The sequence below is a fragment of the Cariama cristata genome, unplaced genomic scaffold, assembly GCF_000690535.1.
Source record: "Cariama cristata isolate BGI_N322 unplaced genomic scaffold, ASM69053v1 scaffold37165, whole genome shotgun sequence".
Taxonomy (NCBI): Eukaryota; Metazoa; Chordata; class Aves; order Cariamiformes; family Cariamidae; genus Cariama; species Cariama cristata.
The window spans coordinates 43527-63024 of NW_009616499.1; the positions used below are offsets into that span (position 1 = coordinate 43527).

Below are 19498 nucleotides of genomic sequence, written 5' to 3' on the forward strand. Positions count from 1 at the left end.
CCCCCAAACAAACAAAAAAAACACACCAAAAAAACCAACTCAAATAGTCAAGTCTGAAATTATGGTTAGTGATGTAAGTTTTTCTGAACTTGCTGTAGTGGTTGCATTTTAAAACATCAATATTTGCCAGGAGTTAAGTGGTGTCGAGGGTAGCCAATTTTAATTTGTTATTGAATTCAGAGCAAATGAAATGCTGATACTTAATGGCTTTTTCTGTTTATTATAACAGCAAAGAGTTTGCTGTTATTAATTAGAAGTAAGGGAAAGATATGAATACTGAACGACTTATTTTCAAGTTCTTAACAGAAGAAAAACCCTTTGGTTTGAAAAATTTCTGTGCTTTCGTAGAAATGAGCATAGACTTGTTAACAACCCTAAATTTAAATTCCACTCCCCAGTCATAGAAATAATTTCAAGCACTATACCTGCTTGGGTCACCCTTGCTAATATTTTGTTTGCATTTTTGTATTTTTATTTACAAATCTTACTTAAGTTCCTAGTGGGGGGGGGGGGGGAGAAAAAAAAAGAGTGTCTGACAAACAACAAAAATAGAAACAGTAACGTTTATTTTACTCAAAAAGCTACGAAATGCACTTAGGGGAAGAATCTTTGTTGTATTGTATCCTTCTTCAAGGGTAGTAACCTTTACAAACCTTGATAATCTAAATTCTGAATTTCAGACTATTATTAATTTTTTTTTTTAAGAAAGCAGTGCCTTAGTTTACATCAGTTGCAATAATGAACATGTTTGCTTTAAAACTGCAAAACTTGCAGTTAGATTGAAAAACATATGGTTTAAATTTAAGTATAGGTGACTCCCCAAATTTGCATGTGCAAACATGTGATTAATCTCCTGTGTTTGAAGATAAGCATGTGAGAAATTGTTTTGAAGATTGGGATGTGAATGTGTAGTCACACATAGGTATAACTTATACTCAGTTATGTACACTACCTGGAATTCTTTGAGTTTTCAGTGAATCCAGTCTTGTTTTACTTGTTAACTAAAATGCATTTACTGTCTTTTATTTGAATGTGCAGTAAGGTAACTTCTTAGTTATTGCTTGCTTATTCTGAAAATTATTTATATAAATCATACAACATAAGTAAGGTATTAAGTCACATGTTTCGCTGTACTGCCAACTCAGGCTTATTGCCCATCATGAACATATGTGCTAATAGTTAGGTGAAAGCTAACAAGTCAGAGCTGTTTTTAAGAACTTTAGAAAAATGAAAAAAAAAAAAAATCACGTTTCACATTTGTCTTTTTGTGTTCTGTTCTCAGTTCATTTATATATAATTAAACTGTTTTCCCTGTATAATTTTAATTATAATGCTGTTTAGAGGTTAAATTACATTTTAAGCTTAGACAGACACAGTATTGGAGTAACAGATTTCAGAAATACTTTTCATATGTTGAAAATGAAATGAAGTAATTTCAGATTTACAGTGGGATTTGGGGATTTATTTAATAAAATTATTTGTTTTAAGTGTATGCAAGGGAATGTGCTCAGAAGTGGGCATCTGCACTGTAGGGTGCACTTTTGCACTGGGAAATCCTTCCCCTTTAGTCTGTTATTCTTTATTGTAAAATAACACATCTGATAATTTTTCAACCCCAAATATATTTTTGAACACAGGACTCATGCATGTAAATTGTACTCTTCAAGTCATCAAATCATTTATTTTATCTTACCATATCTTTATCTATAGCTTCTCCTCTTATGGGTGCCCAAAGTTTTCCTAATCTGACTACAACTGGTACCACATCAACAGTGACCATGTCTACATCCAGTGTTACTAGCAGCAGCAATGTAGCTACAGCAACTACAGTTTTATCTGTTGGTCAGTCGCTTAGTAATACTCTAACTACTAGCCTAACATCAACATCTAGTGAGAGCGATACAGGTCAGGAGGCAGAATATTCTTTATATGGTAAGTTTCATTTTTAAATGAACATAAGCAGACTTCCCATTAATGATTTTTCCTATTCTCCCATTGTTATAATTTTCTCATGTAGTAGTTTATTTACTGAAAAGTATTTGAAAGTTGAGCTGCTCATATGTTACTAGTTCTGTAAGGCATTAAGTAAAATAATGTTAACTTAGTATTTACTTATGTTTTCAGGTCTTTATTTTCAGCAATTTCTATCCCATGTTATTATTATTTATGGTATAGTTTATTTAGGCAATAATCTTTTCTTTAATCAATAAGTTTAGTATCTAATGTAGTTTGCGTATGAACCTCTAATTAAAATCAAAATGTTGTTTCTCACTGTGTGGTATAGGCATGCTACGTGCTCAGTCTGAGGTACCTTGTATTACTCAGTGATTGAAAAGCATCCGTCATTAGGCACATTATACACTTAAAATATAGTGTATGAGGTTCCAGGTATCTCAATACCATGATAGTAATTGCAAAAAACTGGAAAGAACACAGAAATTAAAATGACATGGATAATGGAATTATATGATTTGAGGAACAAAATCCAGAGTTACGTGGGCACTATACGCTAGAAACAGATATTAGGACATAAGTTATTTGCAGGATATGAATACTGTGGAAGAAGATTTAATTAACTAGGTTGGTAATATCTAGGAGTCAAGTTCATGAAATGAAGTCAAAGAAAACCTGGCTAGATACGGGAAAATACTTCCTAATGTAAAGTTTATTGGATTGTGAGATGTTCTTGGAAGAATTAGATACTTGATTTGTTTAAAATTTGATTTGGTTAAGATTGTGTTCTATTTTGTTGTCTATTGAAATTGCTTGAAAAATATCTGGTAATTTCAGTGGATGTTGGAATTGAGCTGCTTGTAGGCAGTCGATTAAGATATCTGCATATGCCATCTCCCTTTATTCTTTTAGTTAAGTCTCATTTGATATTTTGATTGGGTGGTGACAAGACTTAAATATATATCATAAATAACTGGGCAAATAGAGTTACCGTAAAATTTATGTTGGGGCGTTGGCAATGATTCAGAGGATATTTGGGTGATATAGGTAGTTTATATGTGTATAGAAAAATGTAAAAGTATAAAGATTCATCCCAATCCACTTTGGATTGCCGTGAACTTCTTTTTCTGGTTTTGAGGGGTTGGTTTTTAAGTCTTCGTACTAGGTGGGTGAATTGAACTTCAGCTTGTTGTTACAGAAATTAATTAGCAATCGCATCTTTAAAAATATCACTCTTAAATGTTTATTTTAAATGTCCTTTACATTGTAATTTGAGGTCTAAGGCACATATTCTTAGTGGAAATTACATCACTAGCATGTTTTAAAAATTAATTAGACATAGAATCAGACAGTATACATTTGTGTACCATTTTTTTGCAGTCTTTTGTGATGTAAAGTAAGTGTAATGGTAAGATGTTTGATAAAAGCAAATGAGAAACTGATCACTCTTGCTGATCACTCTTAATTATACAAATGTTAAGTGCTTCTTTAGTTGTGATATTGACTAGACCCCTGGGCTTTTTTTCAGGTGTATGCTTTTACCACAGCTTTTAATCTTATTATACCATAAGCAGTGTTTTAGTTTTCTTTTTTTCTTGTTTAAGTGAGATTTGTTTTTTCAGTCTTCCCAATGCTCATGTTGTTTAATTTTCAAAATTTTGCTTTAAAAGTTATTCTTGTCTTTTGTTCTGTATGTAAATATATATATATGTGTATATATTATAGATTTTCTTGATAGCTGCCGAGCTAGTACTCTGTTGGCAGAGTTAGATGATGATGAAGATCTGCCTGAGCCAGATGAAGAAGATGATGAAAATGAAGATGATAACCAAGAAGATCAAGAATATGAGGAAGTTATGGTACAGTATAATGAGCATAGATGATCTCTTAATTGACTAACAGATGCATTAAAAATCCACAGATCTTTTTGGCAATATGGGACCTAGCTATAATCTTTCCATTAATTAAAACAAATGTATGTAGATTTCAGACTACTAGTTTGGAGTACCTGTCCATTAGGACTCCAAATGAAATGCCAAATTTAAAATCATGTTACACTTTTCAGGGGCTGCAAACTGAATACTACTTTATGAAGACAGTTCATTGTCTCTTTTCCCCATTCTTGCATATATTTTGAGTATTAAGAAAACTGTTTTCTCATGCAGTCAAATGAGTGTGATAAAATTGCAAGATCTCACTAGATGGGACAGCTGACAAGGCAGTCCACTGTCTGTGCAAATTTGATTGGAATAAACACTGAAGGTGGTACAGAGAAAAATGGTTTTTTTTGAACACTAGCACACCCTGAGACCTTATAGGTCAGAATTAACATCTTAAAAACAGCTTGGGAACAGCTTAAGAATACACGAAACATCTACACCAAGTTTGCTCAGCTACAATTCTCTCTATTTCTCTATGTTCTGGTGCTTCATGGAAAGTTTCATTCTTTCCAGAAACTGTAAATATACCTGTTGTAAGGTTAGCTCATTTATATTGATTTCTGTATGTCTGTGGTTTTGATAATTCTCTTGATTCCTGCTTGACCAGTTAAATAGAACTAATTCTGTCACATGCCAGCTTTGATATCTTTTGTGTCAATATTAGTTTGCATGACTGCTGTATTCCCCAAGCAATTTTAAATTTTTGATCAAATGATTCTGTGTAGCAGAATCTAAAAAACAACTACTTTTTTTTTTTTAAGGAAGAAGAGGAGTATGAAACCAAAGGAGGCCGTAGAAGAACATGGGATGATGATTATGTGTTGAAACGGCAGTTTTCTGCTCTAGTTCCTGCTTTTGACCCAAGACCTGGTCGTACTAATGTTCAACAGACAACTGACCTAGAAATACCTCCACCGGGTATGCTGACGAGACATATGTGATACTTGATCTGGCTTTACGATAGAGACTCACTGTTACGGGCCCATTGGGGCCAGTACAACATGCTTTTGTGGCTGTGTGACTTTTCTCTGTTTGAACGAGAGTTTCATCTACCTCTGCAGGTCCAAGCATTATTGAGAGAAAAGTAAATTAAGTGCTGTGAAAAATAAACATACTCATGAATTTAACTTGGATTAGTGATAAATCTCTTGCTACATCTGGTTCCACCTGCAGGGAATCAATTTGTGTGTTGAGCTATGCAGAATAGCTTTGATCGGAGAGAGCTTGTTGAAACAGTCCAAAGCAGAGGCAAGGGGAAAGCTAACACAGTGAGCAGTCTGTACAACCAGCAGCATAGCACCTGATCTTGCTCTTTAGTTCATTCTTATTTAGCAGTGTGGGTGTAGTCAGTGTTCATAAGGAATACGTAGGTTTAGCTTATGTGGAAACAAGCCACTGTTGATTTTGATGAACTGAAAGGAGTCAATACAATGGGAGGATACTGTGTATGAAAAAAAGAATGCGTGTGCTGTGATAATATTAAGGGGATGTTATCAAGACGTAAGAATCAATAAGGATTGCTGCAGTTACAGCCCTTAGATACAGTTCGTAGTTAGAACTCAGTATCATCTCTTTGGCATGTGTACAGGAAGTCTTCACACTTCCTTATTGAGCCACTTTTATTAATGTTTAAGCCAATTTGTCATGTGTTATGTATTTTGTATTAATGACTTCTCAAATGATTTTTTTCCCATGCAGGTACACCTCATTCAGAACTCTTGGAAGAGGTTGAATGCATGCCTTCACCACGTTTAGCACTTACCTTGAAAGTTTCCGGTCTTGGAACAACTCGAGAAGTAGAACTGCCCCTAACAAACTTCCGATCTACCATCTTTTACTATGTACAGAAATTGTTACAGCTTTCCTGTAATGGCAATGTGAAATCAGACAAACTTAGACGTATTTGGGAGCCAACATACACGTAAGCTCACAAGTTTGTTATTCTCTGTAGAGAACACTGTGACCGATTAAGAAATGGGTGTGAAACAACGTTAATTTTTTCTTCCTCCTCTGTAGGAAGCAATGCTAGAATTAGTTTTTCTTGCATTTATATCAGGATATTCTTACTGGTTTTAAAGCTAGTGCTGTGACTACAAAGCAAAAAAAAAAAAATCATAACCTGTAATGCTCAACTGTGACTTTTTGTTAATATTTCAAAAGTCAGGCAACTGACCAGGATAGCAGAATTTGATCTGTTGAGGGATCTGCTTGGAGGAACCCCATGGGGTTGTAGTCCTGGAGAGAAGAGAGGTCCACGAGAGATGAGTGATTTTTCAAGGATCAATTCCTCCAGGCTCAAAAACAATCCATCCCAATGTGTGGGAAGTCAGGCAGAGGCAGTAGCAGACCTGTATAGATGAACAAGAAACTCCCAAGAGAGCTCAAAACATAAAAAGGAAGCATGCAAGAGATGGAAGAAGGGTCAAGTGACCCAGGAGGAATATAGAGACGTTGTCCCAGCATGAAGGTGTGGGATTAGGAAAGCTGAAGCCCATCTGGAGTTGAATCTGGTGAGGGATGTGAAGGGCAAAAGGTTAGGGAACACTTAAAGAAACAGGATATACAAGTCCATGGGACACAATGGGAGGCACCCACAGGAGCTGGTCATTCTTGATTATCTTTGAAAGGTCATGGTGATTGGGAGATGTTTCTGAGGACTGGAGGAAACCAAGTGTCACTCTCATCCCCCAGAAGGGCAATAAAGATCTAGGAAACTGCAGACTAGTCACCCTCTCCTTCATCCCTGGAAAGGTGATGGAAATAGTCCTGGAAACCATTGTCAAATAATGAAGGACAAGAAGGTGATTGGAAGTAGGTTACATGGATTTATGAAGAGGAAGTCATGCTTAACCAACCTGATAGCCTTCTATGATAAGATGACTAGCTTCAGTGGGTGAGGAGAAAGCAACAGATGTTATTCTCCTGAACTTTAGCAAGGCTTTCAACACTTTCTTCCTCATTGACAAACTGATGAAGTATGGACTAAACAGTGTCTGAAAACTGCCTGAACTGCCAGGCTCAAATGGTTGTGATCATTGGTGTGAAGTCCAGCTGGAGGCCAGCTGGTGTACCCCAAGGGTCGATACTGGGTCCAGTACTGTTTAACATCTACATTAATGAACTGTATGATGGGACAGAGCAGAGTCTAAGCAAGCTTGCAGACAAAATAAAACTGGGAGGAGTCATTGTTGCACCAGATGGTTGTACTGCTGTTCTGAGAGCCTGCATCAGGCTGGAGAAATGAGGAGACAGGAACTTCATGAAGGGAAATGCAAAGTCTAGCAGCTGGGGCAAAAAGTAACTGCATGTGCCAGTATAGGGTGGGGGCCAGCTGGCTCGAAAGCAACTTGGTGGAGAAGGCCCTGAGGATCCTGGTGGACATAAAGTTGAACGCAAGCCAGCTATGGACCCTGGTGGCAAAGAAGGTCGGCAGCATCCTGGACTGCATTAGGAAGGTTGAGGGAGGTGATCTTCCCCCTCTGCTCAGCACTGGTGAGACACATCTGGAGTGCTATGTCAAGGTCAGGGCTCCTCAGTACAAGAGACATGGATATAGGAGTGAGTCTAGCAAAGGGCTGCTAGTGTGATTAAAGGGCTTAGACCATCTGTCATTCAAAGAGAGTCTGAGGGATCTGGGACTCTCTAGCCTGGAGAGAGAAACAAAGGGCTTGTGGGATCTTACCAACGTGTATGAATATCTGATAGAAGGAAGTAGGGAAGACAGTGTAGACTCTTCTTTGTTGCGACAAGTGAAAGGACAAGAAGAAAATGGCTCAAATTGAAATACAGGAAATTCCATTTAAACATGACATTTGAGCACGGGTATTGGACCAATCTCAACTATTCTCTCTACCCTAATTTGACCTCACTAGCTTTATAGTAATAGACAGAAATTGTAAGTGTATATTTTCCATTTACTACACCAATGTAATGTCTGTCATACTAGAAGACTAACCTATATGAAAGCAAGAACTGCACCTTACGGTGGTTGCAGGTCTTTTAACTTTATTTCAGATTTCAGCAGTGCTCCTGTGTTGCACCTGTTTTCTGAGTTGCTTTGTGCCAAAAATTGTGTGCTGTAACAAAACTGTTTTCTAGTTAGAAAGCCTGAGAAATAGTTGTAAATGTGCGTATTTCCTAAGTTAATACACAGCAAACTATCCTAGGACTTCAAAATTTCAAGGAGTTGGTGCATGTGTAGTGAAGAACATAAAGTTAGTTTGGGAAATTTGCACAATAAAGGTTGTTTACTTACTCAAACCTCACTTAAGGAAACATAAATTAAATACTTTGCTGGATAATTATCGACATCATGGAAATTAAATATGAGTTTAAGAACTTTGCTGCATCAGGGTATCCCAGATGTTCTGTGCAGCAAAGAGCAGCTGCTGTTGCTGTTTTACATCATGTTACCTAAATGTCACTGATGTCTAACAAGTCAATGTATAACTTCAGAATTTAGAGGATATGCTATGAGTATGAAATATTAACTCATTGTTTTGATACCTAGAATCATGTACAGAGAAATGAAGGATTCTGATAAAGAGAAAGAAAGTGGAAAAATGGTAAGACTGACTTCTGTGCCTTTGTGTATATTTTTATGGCCGTTTAAACAAAAGTAAAATAGATCTTATTGCAGTTTTTGAAATGCTGCATTAAAAGAAACTAACAGTTCTCGGTTATTTAAAGGATATGAGTGAGTATATTTGTAAATGCATGCTCCTTTAAAAAAGACAATATGTAATGCATGTGAAATCTTAAAGACTTTACAATCAGGAAAAACCAACATTTGGTGATTCCTGTTGTAGGGTTGCTGGTCAGTAGAGCATGTGGAGCAGTACCTTGGCACTGACGAATTACCAAAGAATGACTTGATAACCTACCTGCAGAAGAATGCAGACTCAGCTTTCCTGCGCCACTGGAAATTAACCGGCACTAATAAAAGTATTAGGAAAAACAGAAATTGTTCCCAGCTCATAGCTGCATACAAGGTATATGTCTGCATCCAAACTTTTTTTATTATGAATGGCTGTGTGCTTTGTTTTGCAGCTTTAAAGATTCTTGTGGAGGAGGGATATGACATGGATAGGAAAGTGGAATGTTCACATGCCAATATCAAGTTTAGTTTTTGCTACTTCCTTTTTTTTAATGTCTTCTGTCAAATATAGTCATGTTAAAATGCATTTAAATTGTGATTTGAACCATCCACAATTTAACTAAGTGTTGAGGTTAAACATTCTGATTTTTCAAATCATTAATGTGGAGTATGCAGTCCTAAGGATAGGACTGCATGCAGTTTTCATTCTTAACAATTCTTTTTTTACAGGATTTTTGTGAACATGGATCAAAATCTGGATTAAGTCAAGGGGCCATTTCTACTCTTCAAAATTCTGATATCCTTAGCTTGGCAAAGGAACAACCTCAGGCCAAAGCTGGCAGTGGGCAGAACTCCTGTGGAGTAGAAGATGTTCTGCAGTTACTTCGCATTTTGTATATAGTTGCCAGTGACCCTTACACAGCACGAACTTCTCAAGAAGGTAAGTTAGTTATATATCAGAGCTTCTTAAATGTTTTAATGAAAACAAAATAAAGGAAAAATTTTCTCTTGATTATTTTCAGAAGGAGATGAGCATCCTCAGTTTAACTTTCCACCAGATGAATTCACAAGCAAAAAAATTACTACAAAGATTCTGCAGCAGATTGAGGTATTACATTAATGTATTATGCACAATGTATACATGTAATATTGTTTTTAAGATTCTTATTATACTCTTCCTTACTTTGTTTGACATTATTAGCTTTTTTTACCATTTTGACTTTTGAATTGTTTAACACGGTTTTTACTTCCTTATATTTTATGTGAATAAAATCTGTATGAACAGACTAGTCTGAATAAACATATACCAAGAAAAAAGTTGTAATAGAATTGTATGTTTTGGTTATGAAGAATACTTTTTTTTTCTGCAACAAACATCGATGTTACAAAGTAGTTATGTATGTCTGCCTGGTGATATTGTATATTGTAGCAAAGGTAAATAATTGTGTTAGGGTTCACAAACATTTTATTGTTTATACGTTCCACATAAAGCTTTTAAAAATAGCATTTAGAAAACATATTATTGGTACCAGGTCAGTTAGACACATTAAAAGGAGAACTTTAAGATGTAGTTCTTCAGTAGAACTACATTTTCTTTAACAAAGATTTAAAGATGAAGATTGTTGACCTGCTTGGCCCTTGCATGCTTTTTGAGGGTGGGTTTTTTTTTTTTAATACAGTTAAGTTGCCCTAATTTTTCATTTTTTTTAAAAAAAAAAGTTCAGTTTTTCATGTTCTTCTAAAGGCTGTTCAGGCACCCTGAATATCTTTGTAGTAACAATTTCCACAGTCTTTTTTTATTATACTTGTATTTTAGAAGGGACTATAGTAATATTTCAGTAGGGATCATCTTTACTACCAACCAAGTTTCTTTTGTGTCTTCTGGTATTGAGGATGTAGTATCTAATCACTTTTGGGCAAAACTTAGAAGTAATTCTCTCTAGGTAATTGTATACTTGCACCTCCCCACAGTACTTTGAGTACTACATATCCTAGAGATGTACTCCAGCTTTTAGTGGTTTAGTGTCTTTGTGCCAAAGTGCTCTGTCCACTCTTGAGTCCTAGAAACTCTGTGAACTTCTCATTCGTAGCACTTAAAAGGAGGGGAAAATAAAAAAGTGGCAGTTGCTGAGAAGGAAGAAATTTGCTCAACCACAGGTGAAAACTGCGTACTTGGGTGTCTATGTACTTAGTTACAAACTTGTCAGGACAACCTAAGTCTAATATTAGAAACACTTTATTTATTTATTTATTTTCCTTTCATTAAACTACAGGAACCCTTAGCACTAGCAAGTGGAGCTTTGCCAGACTGGTGTGAGCAGCTAACAAGCAAGTGTCCTTTCTTAATTCCATTTGAAACAAGACAGTTGTACTTCACATGCACAGCATTTGGAGCATCAAGGTAAAAATTAAAAAATAAAATTAAGACTGCTTTTTTTTTTTCTTAAAATACAATAGCTTTTTAAATTGCTAATTCACGGAAAGGCCTTAGCCTGATGAGATAGATTTTTACTTGCCAAATGTAAAGCATTTTGGATAGTAGGAAAAAAGGAACAAAGATGGAAAACTTCAGAAATACTTTTGGGCACTTGAAACAGTTCTTGTTCATTGTGTTAGAGTTTTATGATGAGTAGCCTACCTTCTGTTTGATATTCTTCAGGAAATTCCTTTGAAGAAATCTTGTTTTTCAACTTTAGCTGAAGACTTGCTTGTGTACCTCTAGCTAGGTTATCCTATCGGGCAGTAATTCTGACTGGGTTGCAGTTCATTGCGTAAAGGAGTAAGAAACAAAGTTAGAAAACATTCTGAAAATAAATGTGAATTAAATGCTTCTTGAAAACATAGACCAAAGCACATATGTCTTAAAGTTTTTACAATGGTTTGGTGATTGTTTGTTTTGGTTCATTTATTCTTAATTCACTGAAGTCTTAATAAAATAGACAAAATCTAATGAAAAGATGCTATTTCCAAAGTTAGTATTAGCTGCATAATGAAACTGTAATAAAATCAGACATTAAAACATTTAAGGGTACCATCTAAAGTGCTTTGTTACCTAGGAATCCTTAATATTTTGATTGCAGCAGTGATTGCCTTGAGAGTACGTAGACAGTGTAAAACTTTTTGCCAGCTGACTTTTATGTAATGAGAAGGAAGAATTAGTCTTTGTGGAGTTTATTGGCTGGCTTTGTTTGCTTGTTTGTTTTCTGAAGAGGAAGAAAAGTGTAGACAGTGAATTGCAAAAATTACTGCTGTTTCTAATATGCAGTAGAAATGCTTTATGAAGAGTGTAAAATGAGGTATTTAGAAAGAAAGAGAGAGAAGAAACGGTATTGTCTTGCAAGACATGAGTTTAGATCTTAATATGGAAGAATTGAACTTCTATGGAAAAATGGTCCAGAAAACTGGACTGTGTGTTGTTTTTGTTTACCTTTTTTCAAAACAAAACCAAATGTTTTAGAAAAACTGTGTTTTAAAGAGAACCCTCAGGAAACATTGCACGGTACTTACTTGGTAAGTAAAGAGCTTTCTTAAGCTCTTGAAATACTAGAAATAGTTCTTAAAGCTCAAATACTGTATATGAACTCTGTATGTATGTGCACGAGTGTGTACTCTCTCTGTCTGTGTCTGTCATGATTCTTGACCATATTTGCAAAACCACCAACAGATGGTAGCTTTGTAGATAGTTTATTGCTGTGTAGATGACAATGCAGACAAGAATTTCAAATTTTGACCTCATGTAAGTACTGCTGTTAGATGCGGCTGTTCTTCCTTCACTGATATGGGTCTATATGTGTATGATTGCACTTCAGCTTTGGTTCTGTGTTTCTCTAATAAGTGTGTAAGTAAGTAAATCTTGCTGTAAAACTTGGTCAATATCAATGGGGTGATGTACAACTGCCTTGCAGCATATGATGGAAGTTGTAAGAAGTGTCTATAAACAGTTTTGAGCATCTGTGATTAAAAAGTACTACAGTAAATGCTGCATTCTGTTCATTCCAATGTAATTTGAAAACTATACTAATTCAGATCAAGAATTGTATGTTTTCATTGGTGCTATCTATTGCATCAGAAGTTATGGCTGGCCCTTCATAGTAATTAAAAATTACTTAGTTTCCTAAACTCATAAAATATGAAGCAACCCATATTTGGGCATCTCAGATATTTCTGAGAAATGCTTCGGTTTATAACCTAAAAAAAATAGGAAGAGGTAATTAGTACTTAACAGGGTAACTTTTTCTTAGTGGCTACTTTCAAGTTTTCATACTGGTAGATATTGAGATTTTAAACTTACTTCCCTCCCTGCCCCCAGGGCAATTGTATGGCTACAGAACAGACGTGAAGCCACTGTTGAACGTACAAGGACCACAAGCACAGTGCGACGTGATGATCCGGGAGAATTCAGAGTTGGACGCCTCAAACATGAAAGAGTAAAAGTTCCGCGAGGTGAATCCTTGATGGAATGGGCAGAAAATGTCATGCAGATTCATGCAGACAGAAAATCTGTTCTAGAGGTAAAGCATATCTGCCTAGCAGAGCGAGGTTAGATAGCTATTTCTAATGTACTGGCTGGGATATTGAATATCCTGTTCTATAACCAGCACTGAACATTTCACTACGATTTTATTGTATTGTTAACATTCTTTATGTTTTTCTAGGTTGAGTTCTTAGGGGAGGAAGGAACAGGCCTGGGTCCTACCTTGGAATTTTACGCATTGGTGGCAGCAGAATTTCAGAGGACAGATTTGGGAGCTTGGCTTTGTGATGACGATTTTCCAGATGATGAGTCTCGTCAGGTATGTTTCCATTTGCATTTTAAACTCAGTACTTGTGTGAAAGAAAAATGAACTAGATCTCCAGGAAGGGAAGAACATATGATCAGTGAGCAGCTACTCATCATGGCCAAGAATGACAACTCTGCTCCACAGCTTGCTTTCTTATCTGTTCTCTTTTTACCAGAGAAGTAGAGTATAAGAAGTTATCGACAGCACAGATATATAATTAAATTCACCTTTAACAATGTCAACTTTTTTGTGTGTGTCTCTTAAATCAGGTTGATATTGGTGGTGGATTGAAACCCCCTGGCTACTATGTACAGAGATCATGTGGACTGTTCACAGCACCATTCCCACAAGATAGTGATGAACTTGAAAGAATAACCAAACTGTTTCATTTCCTTGGAATTTTCTTGGCTAAATGCATTCAGGACAATAGACTTGTGGATTTACCCATTTCTAAGCCTTTTTTTAAACTCATGTGTATGGGGGACATTAAAAGTAACATGAGTAAGTTAATATATGAATCACGGGGAGACAGAGACTTGCACTGTACTGAAAGTCAGTCAGAGGCTTCTACAGAAGAAGGGCATGATTCTTTGTCAGTAGGCAGTCTGGAAGAAGACTCCAAATCAGAATTTATTCTTGATCCACCAAAACCTAAACCTCCTGCCTGGTTTAATGGAATTTTAACATGGGAAGACTTTGAATTAGTAAATCCACATAGAGCTAGGTTTCTAAAAGAAATTAAGGACCTTGCAATTAAAAGGCGTCAAATTTTAAGCAACAAAAGTCTGTCAGAAGATGAAAAGAACACAAAACTACAGGAATTAATGCTGAAGAATCCATCAGGTTCGGGGCCTCCACTTAGCATAGAGGATTTGGGGTAAGAGTTTTCATATTTTTTAATAAATATGCAAACAGTGTTGTCTTAGAGACAAATGACAACACGTATAATTAAAAATTATTGCTTCATTTTAAATAGTATTGTTGCAACAGGGAATCATTAGAGATGCAGCAAGATCCAGTTTGACATTTGTAGCTACGTTCTTGTTCCTTAGTTTGAGGATTTTCTCTTCTCATTTGCTCAGTTTCCTAATGTTTAAACTTAAATGTGGCTGCACTGCAATGCCGTATGACTCTCCAGAAACACACAAATACTTGTAAAGACCTTTAGAAAAGTGTGAATCAGTAATTTATTTGCTATCATAACTATTGAAATTTATCAAGTTTTTTTGGAGAGCTTTTAAAGAGGACAGATTGAAATTTCAGATTGTTAATAGACATACAGTGCAGTGTTTGAATCCGTGTTAAACTGAACATGTGCTAACTTTTAGCAAATGTTAGAAGACATAAAAGTGCTCACACCTGTGTGAACTTGTGTCGGGATGTCATCTTTTGTAGTTTTAAATGATTTCTTTTGAAACAACAGTATTTTTTTCTACCATTAATATTGCATAGTCACACACTGCATAGTCAGAGTTCAGTAATTGCTTACGGCCTTGCAGACTTTAGCATGGCTTGTTGTAGAGAGAAAGCAAGTAGCACCATTGAATGGCCTAAATGCCTAATATGTTAAGTGGCTCTGTAACTGTTAGAGCTGGAAATTAATGTACAGGATTTTTTGAGTTTGTGAACTGAATTAAACAGTTTGAGTAGTTTTGAGGCTGGTAACTTAAAGATACCAAACTCTATGAAATTTTCAATGGTTATCACATCCAAATAATCCAAATCCAATAGATTTGAAACATGTATTATCTGTGTGGTCCATTACTCATTGTAGTTCTGTACTGTGGTACCACTGTTTATGTATATACAAAATGATCCACAAACAATGGTTTGAAATGTAGTGAGATGCTTTTGGGTGTGTGTGGGGTGCAGTTTATAAATCTGGTATATTTGCAAAAGCAGTAGCGGACTTGTTTGCAATTATTAACTACCTTTGTATTTTGAAGTCTAAATTTTCAGTTTTGCCCTTCATCCAAAGTATATGGGTTTACAGCTGTGGATCTCAAGCCAGGTGGTGAAGATGAGGTAAGGAAACAACCTGCCTTTATAATTTAAACAGCAGTTAAACTTTTACTGTCTGAGCAGTAACTCTAATGCAGAGTGAATTCTTACAATATTTCTCTCTTGTCTTTGCAGACTGTAACGATGGATAATGCAGAGGAATATGTAGACCTCATGTTTGACTTCTGCATGCATACTGGTATACAGAAACAGATGGAGGCATTCAGAGGTAACTTTAAATATGGCAGAATATATATGCAGTTAGGGGGACTAACTGGTTTTAGGGTGTGCTGGCTTAAAGTGGTGGCATAGAATGGCTTTCAGAAACAAACTTTTAAATTAAGAATGCAATACGTAAGATACTAATTTCGTAACACCTTTGCGTTAGTTATGCCATTTTTAATCTTGAAGAGGTTTGGCTTACCTTAATTAAGAAACTGTTGATTGATTCCAGTTTGATTAAAATATAATTGTAATACTGACATTATCTTATAAATATTCTTTTGACTTAGTTTATAACTGTATCTTGTGTACATTAAAGATGGCTTCAATAGAGTCTTTCCAATGGAGAAGCTGAGTTCCTTCAGCCATGAAGAAGTTCAGATGATTCTTTGTGGAAATCAATCGCCTTCTTGGGCAGCTGAGGATATCATCAATTATACTGAACCTAAACTGGGATATACACGAGATAGGTACTTATTTTCTGAGTGATTTTAAAATAGTAGCTAGATGATAAGTTAAGTGACAAAATGTCCAGAATCTTCATTAGATGAAGATGCCAAATTGGATGAGATTGGTGGTCGCTTGAAGAGCAAGTGATTGTCTAAAACTACATGAAATAACCATGTATGTTACAACAGATAGGTTAGAAGGTACTTGGTGTTTTTGTGATGAGAGGGGATAAAAAAAAAAAAATTAAAATATTAAATTGTGAAAACGAGTGGAAATCTAATGGTAGCTAACTAATACAGGCTATTAAAAATAGCATTTTAGAGTTTTTACTTTCATCTTTGGTGGTTATAATTTCTGTTCAGTTGGGTGTAGTTGTTACTTGTCCCTTATTTTTTTCTCTTCAAGTGTGGTTAGAAAATAAAATGTACTATGCAAGGAGCAAATATACTGGCGATGGGTTATCAGGAGGTGTTCTCAATGTTCTGGGGTTTGTTGGGTTTGGGATTTTTTTTTTTGCTGTTTTTCACGTTTGGTAGCAATAACATAAGAATTGTGCCTGAAAATGTGTTAGTATAATCATGCTGAAGGATCCTAATCAGTCTAAGATGGTGTGTGGAGCGATTCTTCTGTTGGCCCTGCCTGGCATGCAAAGATACAGCTGAGATTACAGTGCATGATACCTGAAAGCGTGTGTCAGCAGGCTGTGCTTTCTTCATGCCCTCTCGTTCCCTTGGCTGGTATGGATGAAAGCAGTGGTATCTGGAGGGTTCCTTGAAGATCTATTGTAGTCTGTTAACAGCTTGCGTATTTTTTTCACATGGGGGCCTTTAATAGGATAGAAATTAAATCATATATAAATTGAAGTGGCTTTGTACTGCAGAAGTGGTACAGAAAAAGTCTTAAGATTATAGTCAGTTGGATTCTTCTCATACAATAGGTTTGAGCTCTATCTACTTCTCTACCCATTCATACATGAGGTACCCAAATAACACTCCAAGAGAAGTATGCAGAAAAGTTGTTATTTACCTACATATTTCTGTGTAATACGCAGCAAGGAGATTAAAGAGGCATTTTTATGGGGTTTATGACGTTTTATTCTTAGTACCGAGCAGGCACTAGAATCCTATAATAATGACTGCTTAGGCATGACTAAAGATTGTAATTGTCCTGTCTCAAGGGAGATTAAAAAAGCACTCTCTTGTAATGTTGCCATAACTAATTATTTTATTTTAAGCCCTGGGTTCCTTCGCTTTGTGAGAGTCTTGTGTGGTATGTCTTCGGATGAAAGGAAGGCTTTTCTCCAGTTCACCACCGGTTGTTCAACGCTCCCACCAGGAGGACTGGCAAACCTACATCCCCGGCTCACTGTTGTACGCAAGGTATGGCTTCTTCAGGTTGCCCCTCAAACTGACTATTTTGGCTTTTGAATGTAAATGTTGCTACATTAAGAAATAACACTGATTTATTTTTTTTCTTTTTCAGTTTTTAATTTATGACACTATGCTAAGCTTTCAGTACTAACCTCTGTTTCAGGTCTGTTCTCTGACTTCATATTTGCATATAAAAGAATTAACATACATATAAAGTAAATATATTGACAAGTTGGTCTGTAGCTTTCCTCATGCTACTGTTTCTTGACAACTGGTGTTATGTATGCAGTAAATGCCATGAACTAGAGGACTGTACAACTTTTAACTTCCCTATCAAGTGCTGTGAACAACTGCAATGAAAAATGTTGTTTCTTTTCCTCAGGTTGATGCTACAGATGCAAGTTACCCATCTGTGAATACATGTGTGCATTACCTAAAGTTGCCTGAGTATTCTTCTGAGGAGATTATGAGAGAGCGTCTGCTAGCTGCTACAATGGAGAAAGGCTTCCATCTCAACTGAGCCACTGACTGCAATATGGGACATGAGAAAGTCTTTTTCGATACTAGCGAAGCCTCTTGTGTTTGTGTGCAAAAAATATGATCTCCACGCTGTGCTCTGATGAGACTTGCCTTTTTTTTCACCTGTGAGGCTTTAGGAACATGTGGAATAAGTTTGTTAGCTGCTAATGACAAAATAAATCCTTGTAACTACACAGCCAGCAAGAAATTGGCACAGAACACTGTGTGATGCTTCAAGGGCTTGCACAACTGGAAATTAAGGTGGTTCTGTTTGACTGTTCAACAGAACAGATCATCAGATTTTCAGTGTTCACTGATACAAATTTCTAACAGTGTATTTGTGTAAAGTTTGTCATTTAATACCTTGTACACTACAGTTGCCATCACTGATCCCTGTTTTGCTGGCTTTAAGCTAACTGGTCAGAAACTCGCTTCCTTAAAACTTAGAGTTAGTGGGCATCTCCAGCTTTTTCTTTTTTAATGGTGCCTGCACTATTGGAGTATTTTAGTGGGATTTTGCATATAATCATGCACAACCTTTTTTTTTTTCTTTTTCTTTCAAGTGGGAATATATTTTGATTTCTAAAATGCCCTGCTATAAAGATCAAATCCTTAAGTGTGTTTGTGCAGCTCAACAATAAAGCTATTAAAAAACACTGGTTTGTAGTGCAAGGCACACTTAAAGCAAGTTTTACTTTTGGTTGTATTTTCTTTGTATATTATAAACATTTATTTAACTTGTTGCATTTTGCAGTTTAAAAAAAAACACCCAATGTGTAAGCTCAGAAGTAATCATTAAAATGTTTGCAACATATAAAACCGTCTCCTCTGAATACTTCATTAATACTTCTTACGTTATTAAATCTCTGTACACATTCAGAACAATGTGCCATGCTTTTTTCAAGGTTTAAAAGAACTACATGGCAATAATTGATCTCACGAATTCATTTCTGTGATCAAATCTTTTCAAAAATACACAATGCAACTACTTTTTAAGAACTAGTCTGGCAGTGTTAACACTGCATGTGGCAGTGTTTGGTGCTCTTCAGTGGGCCCAATGTGACCTGAGGTTATAGTTCGTCATTACGTTGGAATAAAAACTGGGTCAGATGATGCAGCTGATTCAGCTTTACTTGAGATGGAGTGCCTGTCTCGGTTTCAGCATGTGGTGAGGTTACTTATTGGTAAAAAGTGGCTTACAGTAAGATAAAGCAAGATGCTAATATGTCTTTAAAGATACTTAAGTACTTGATACCAGAAAAGAAAAATTATTATTTGAGTTGAATCTGTGTGGTAAGTTTTGTTCTGTGCCAGTTCTCTTTGGTAACAATCTTTTCTTGGACCACTGCTGAGGGAGGGCTTGCCAAAAGATTCTACCTCACATGTATAAATTGGGTTGATGCCAGATTTCTTTTCATAGCATTATTCATAGGACTTTACAGGCATCGGCTTTGATGTTTTTCCCAATGCAAAACTGAAGGGGAATCTCCACCCCCCTACTCCTGTGACTATTGTGCTTCAACAACACAGTTGCATAAACCTTGAGTACAAGTATCTGCTTCAGATCCAATGTCCACTTCTTTTGCTGACTATGTTATTATTTTAAAGCAATGCAGCCTGTTCTCCCACACGTTTCACTCGCTGCTCCTTAGACCCTGTTTCCCA

General features: G+C 36.1%; 1 protein-coding gene across 1 annotated transcript in view; it reads left to right on the top strand.

Annotated features, from left to right (window-relative positions):
• Positions 1-18652, top strand: part of HECTD1 (HECT domain containing E3 ubiquitin protein ligase 1) — a 60103-nt gene extending 41451 nt beyond the window's left edge. The window contains exons 25-41 of the mRNA XM_009700188.1: positions 1711-1932; positions 3679-3812; positions 4655-4811; positions 5592-5814; positions 8404-8458; positions 8702-8884; positions 9220-9430; positions 9513-9598; positions 10764-10891; positions 12800-13001; positions 13146-13283; positions 13541-14148; positions 15218-15296; positions 15408-15501; positions 15814-15964; positions 17179-17323; positions 17697-18652. Of these exons, the coding sequence (XP_009698490.1) occupies positions 1711-1932; positions 3679-3812; positions 4655-4811; positions 5592-5814; positions 8404-8458; positions 8702-8884; positions 9220-9430; positions 9513-9598; positions 10764-10891; positions 12800-13001; positions 13146-13283; positions 13541-14148; positions 15218-15296; positions 15408-15501; positions 15814-15964; positions 17179-17323; positions 17697-17834 (2954 nt within the window). The 3' untranslated portion in view covers positions 17835-18652. The remainder of the gene's footprint in view (positions 1-1710; positions 1933-3678; positions 3813-4654; positions 4812-5591; positions 5815-8403; positions 8459-8701; positions 8885-9219; positions 9431-9512; positions 9599-10763; positions 10892-12799; positions 13002-13145; positions 13284-13540; positions 14149-15217; positions 15297-15407; positions 15502-15813; positions 15965-17178; positions 17324-17696) is intronic.
• Positions 18653-19498: the final 846 nt, after the last annotated feature.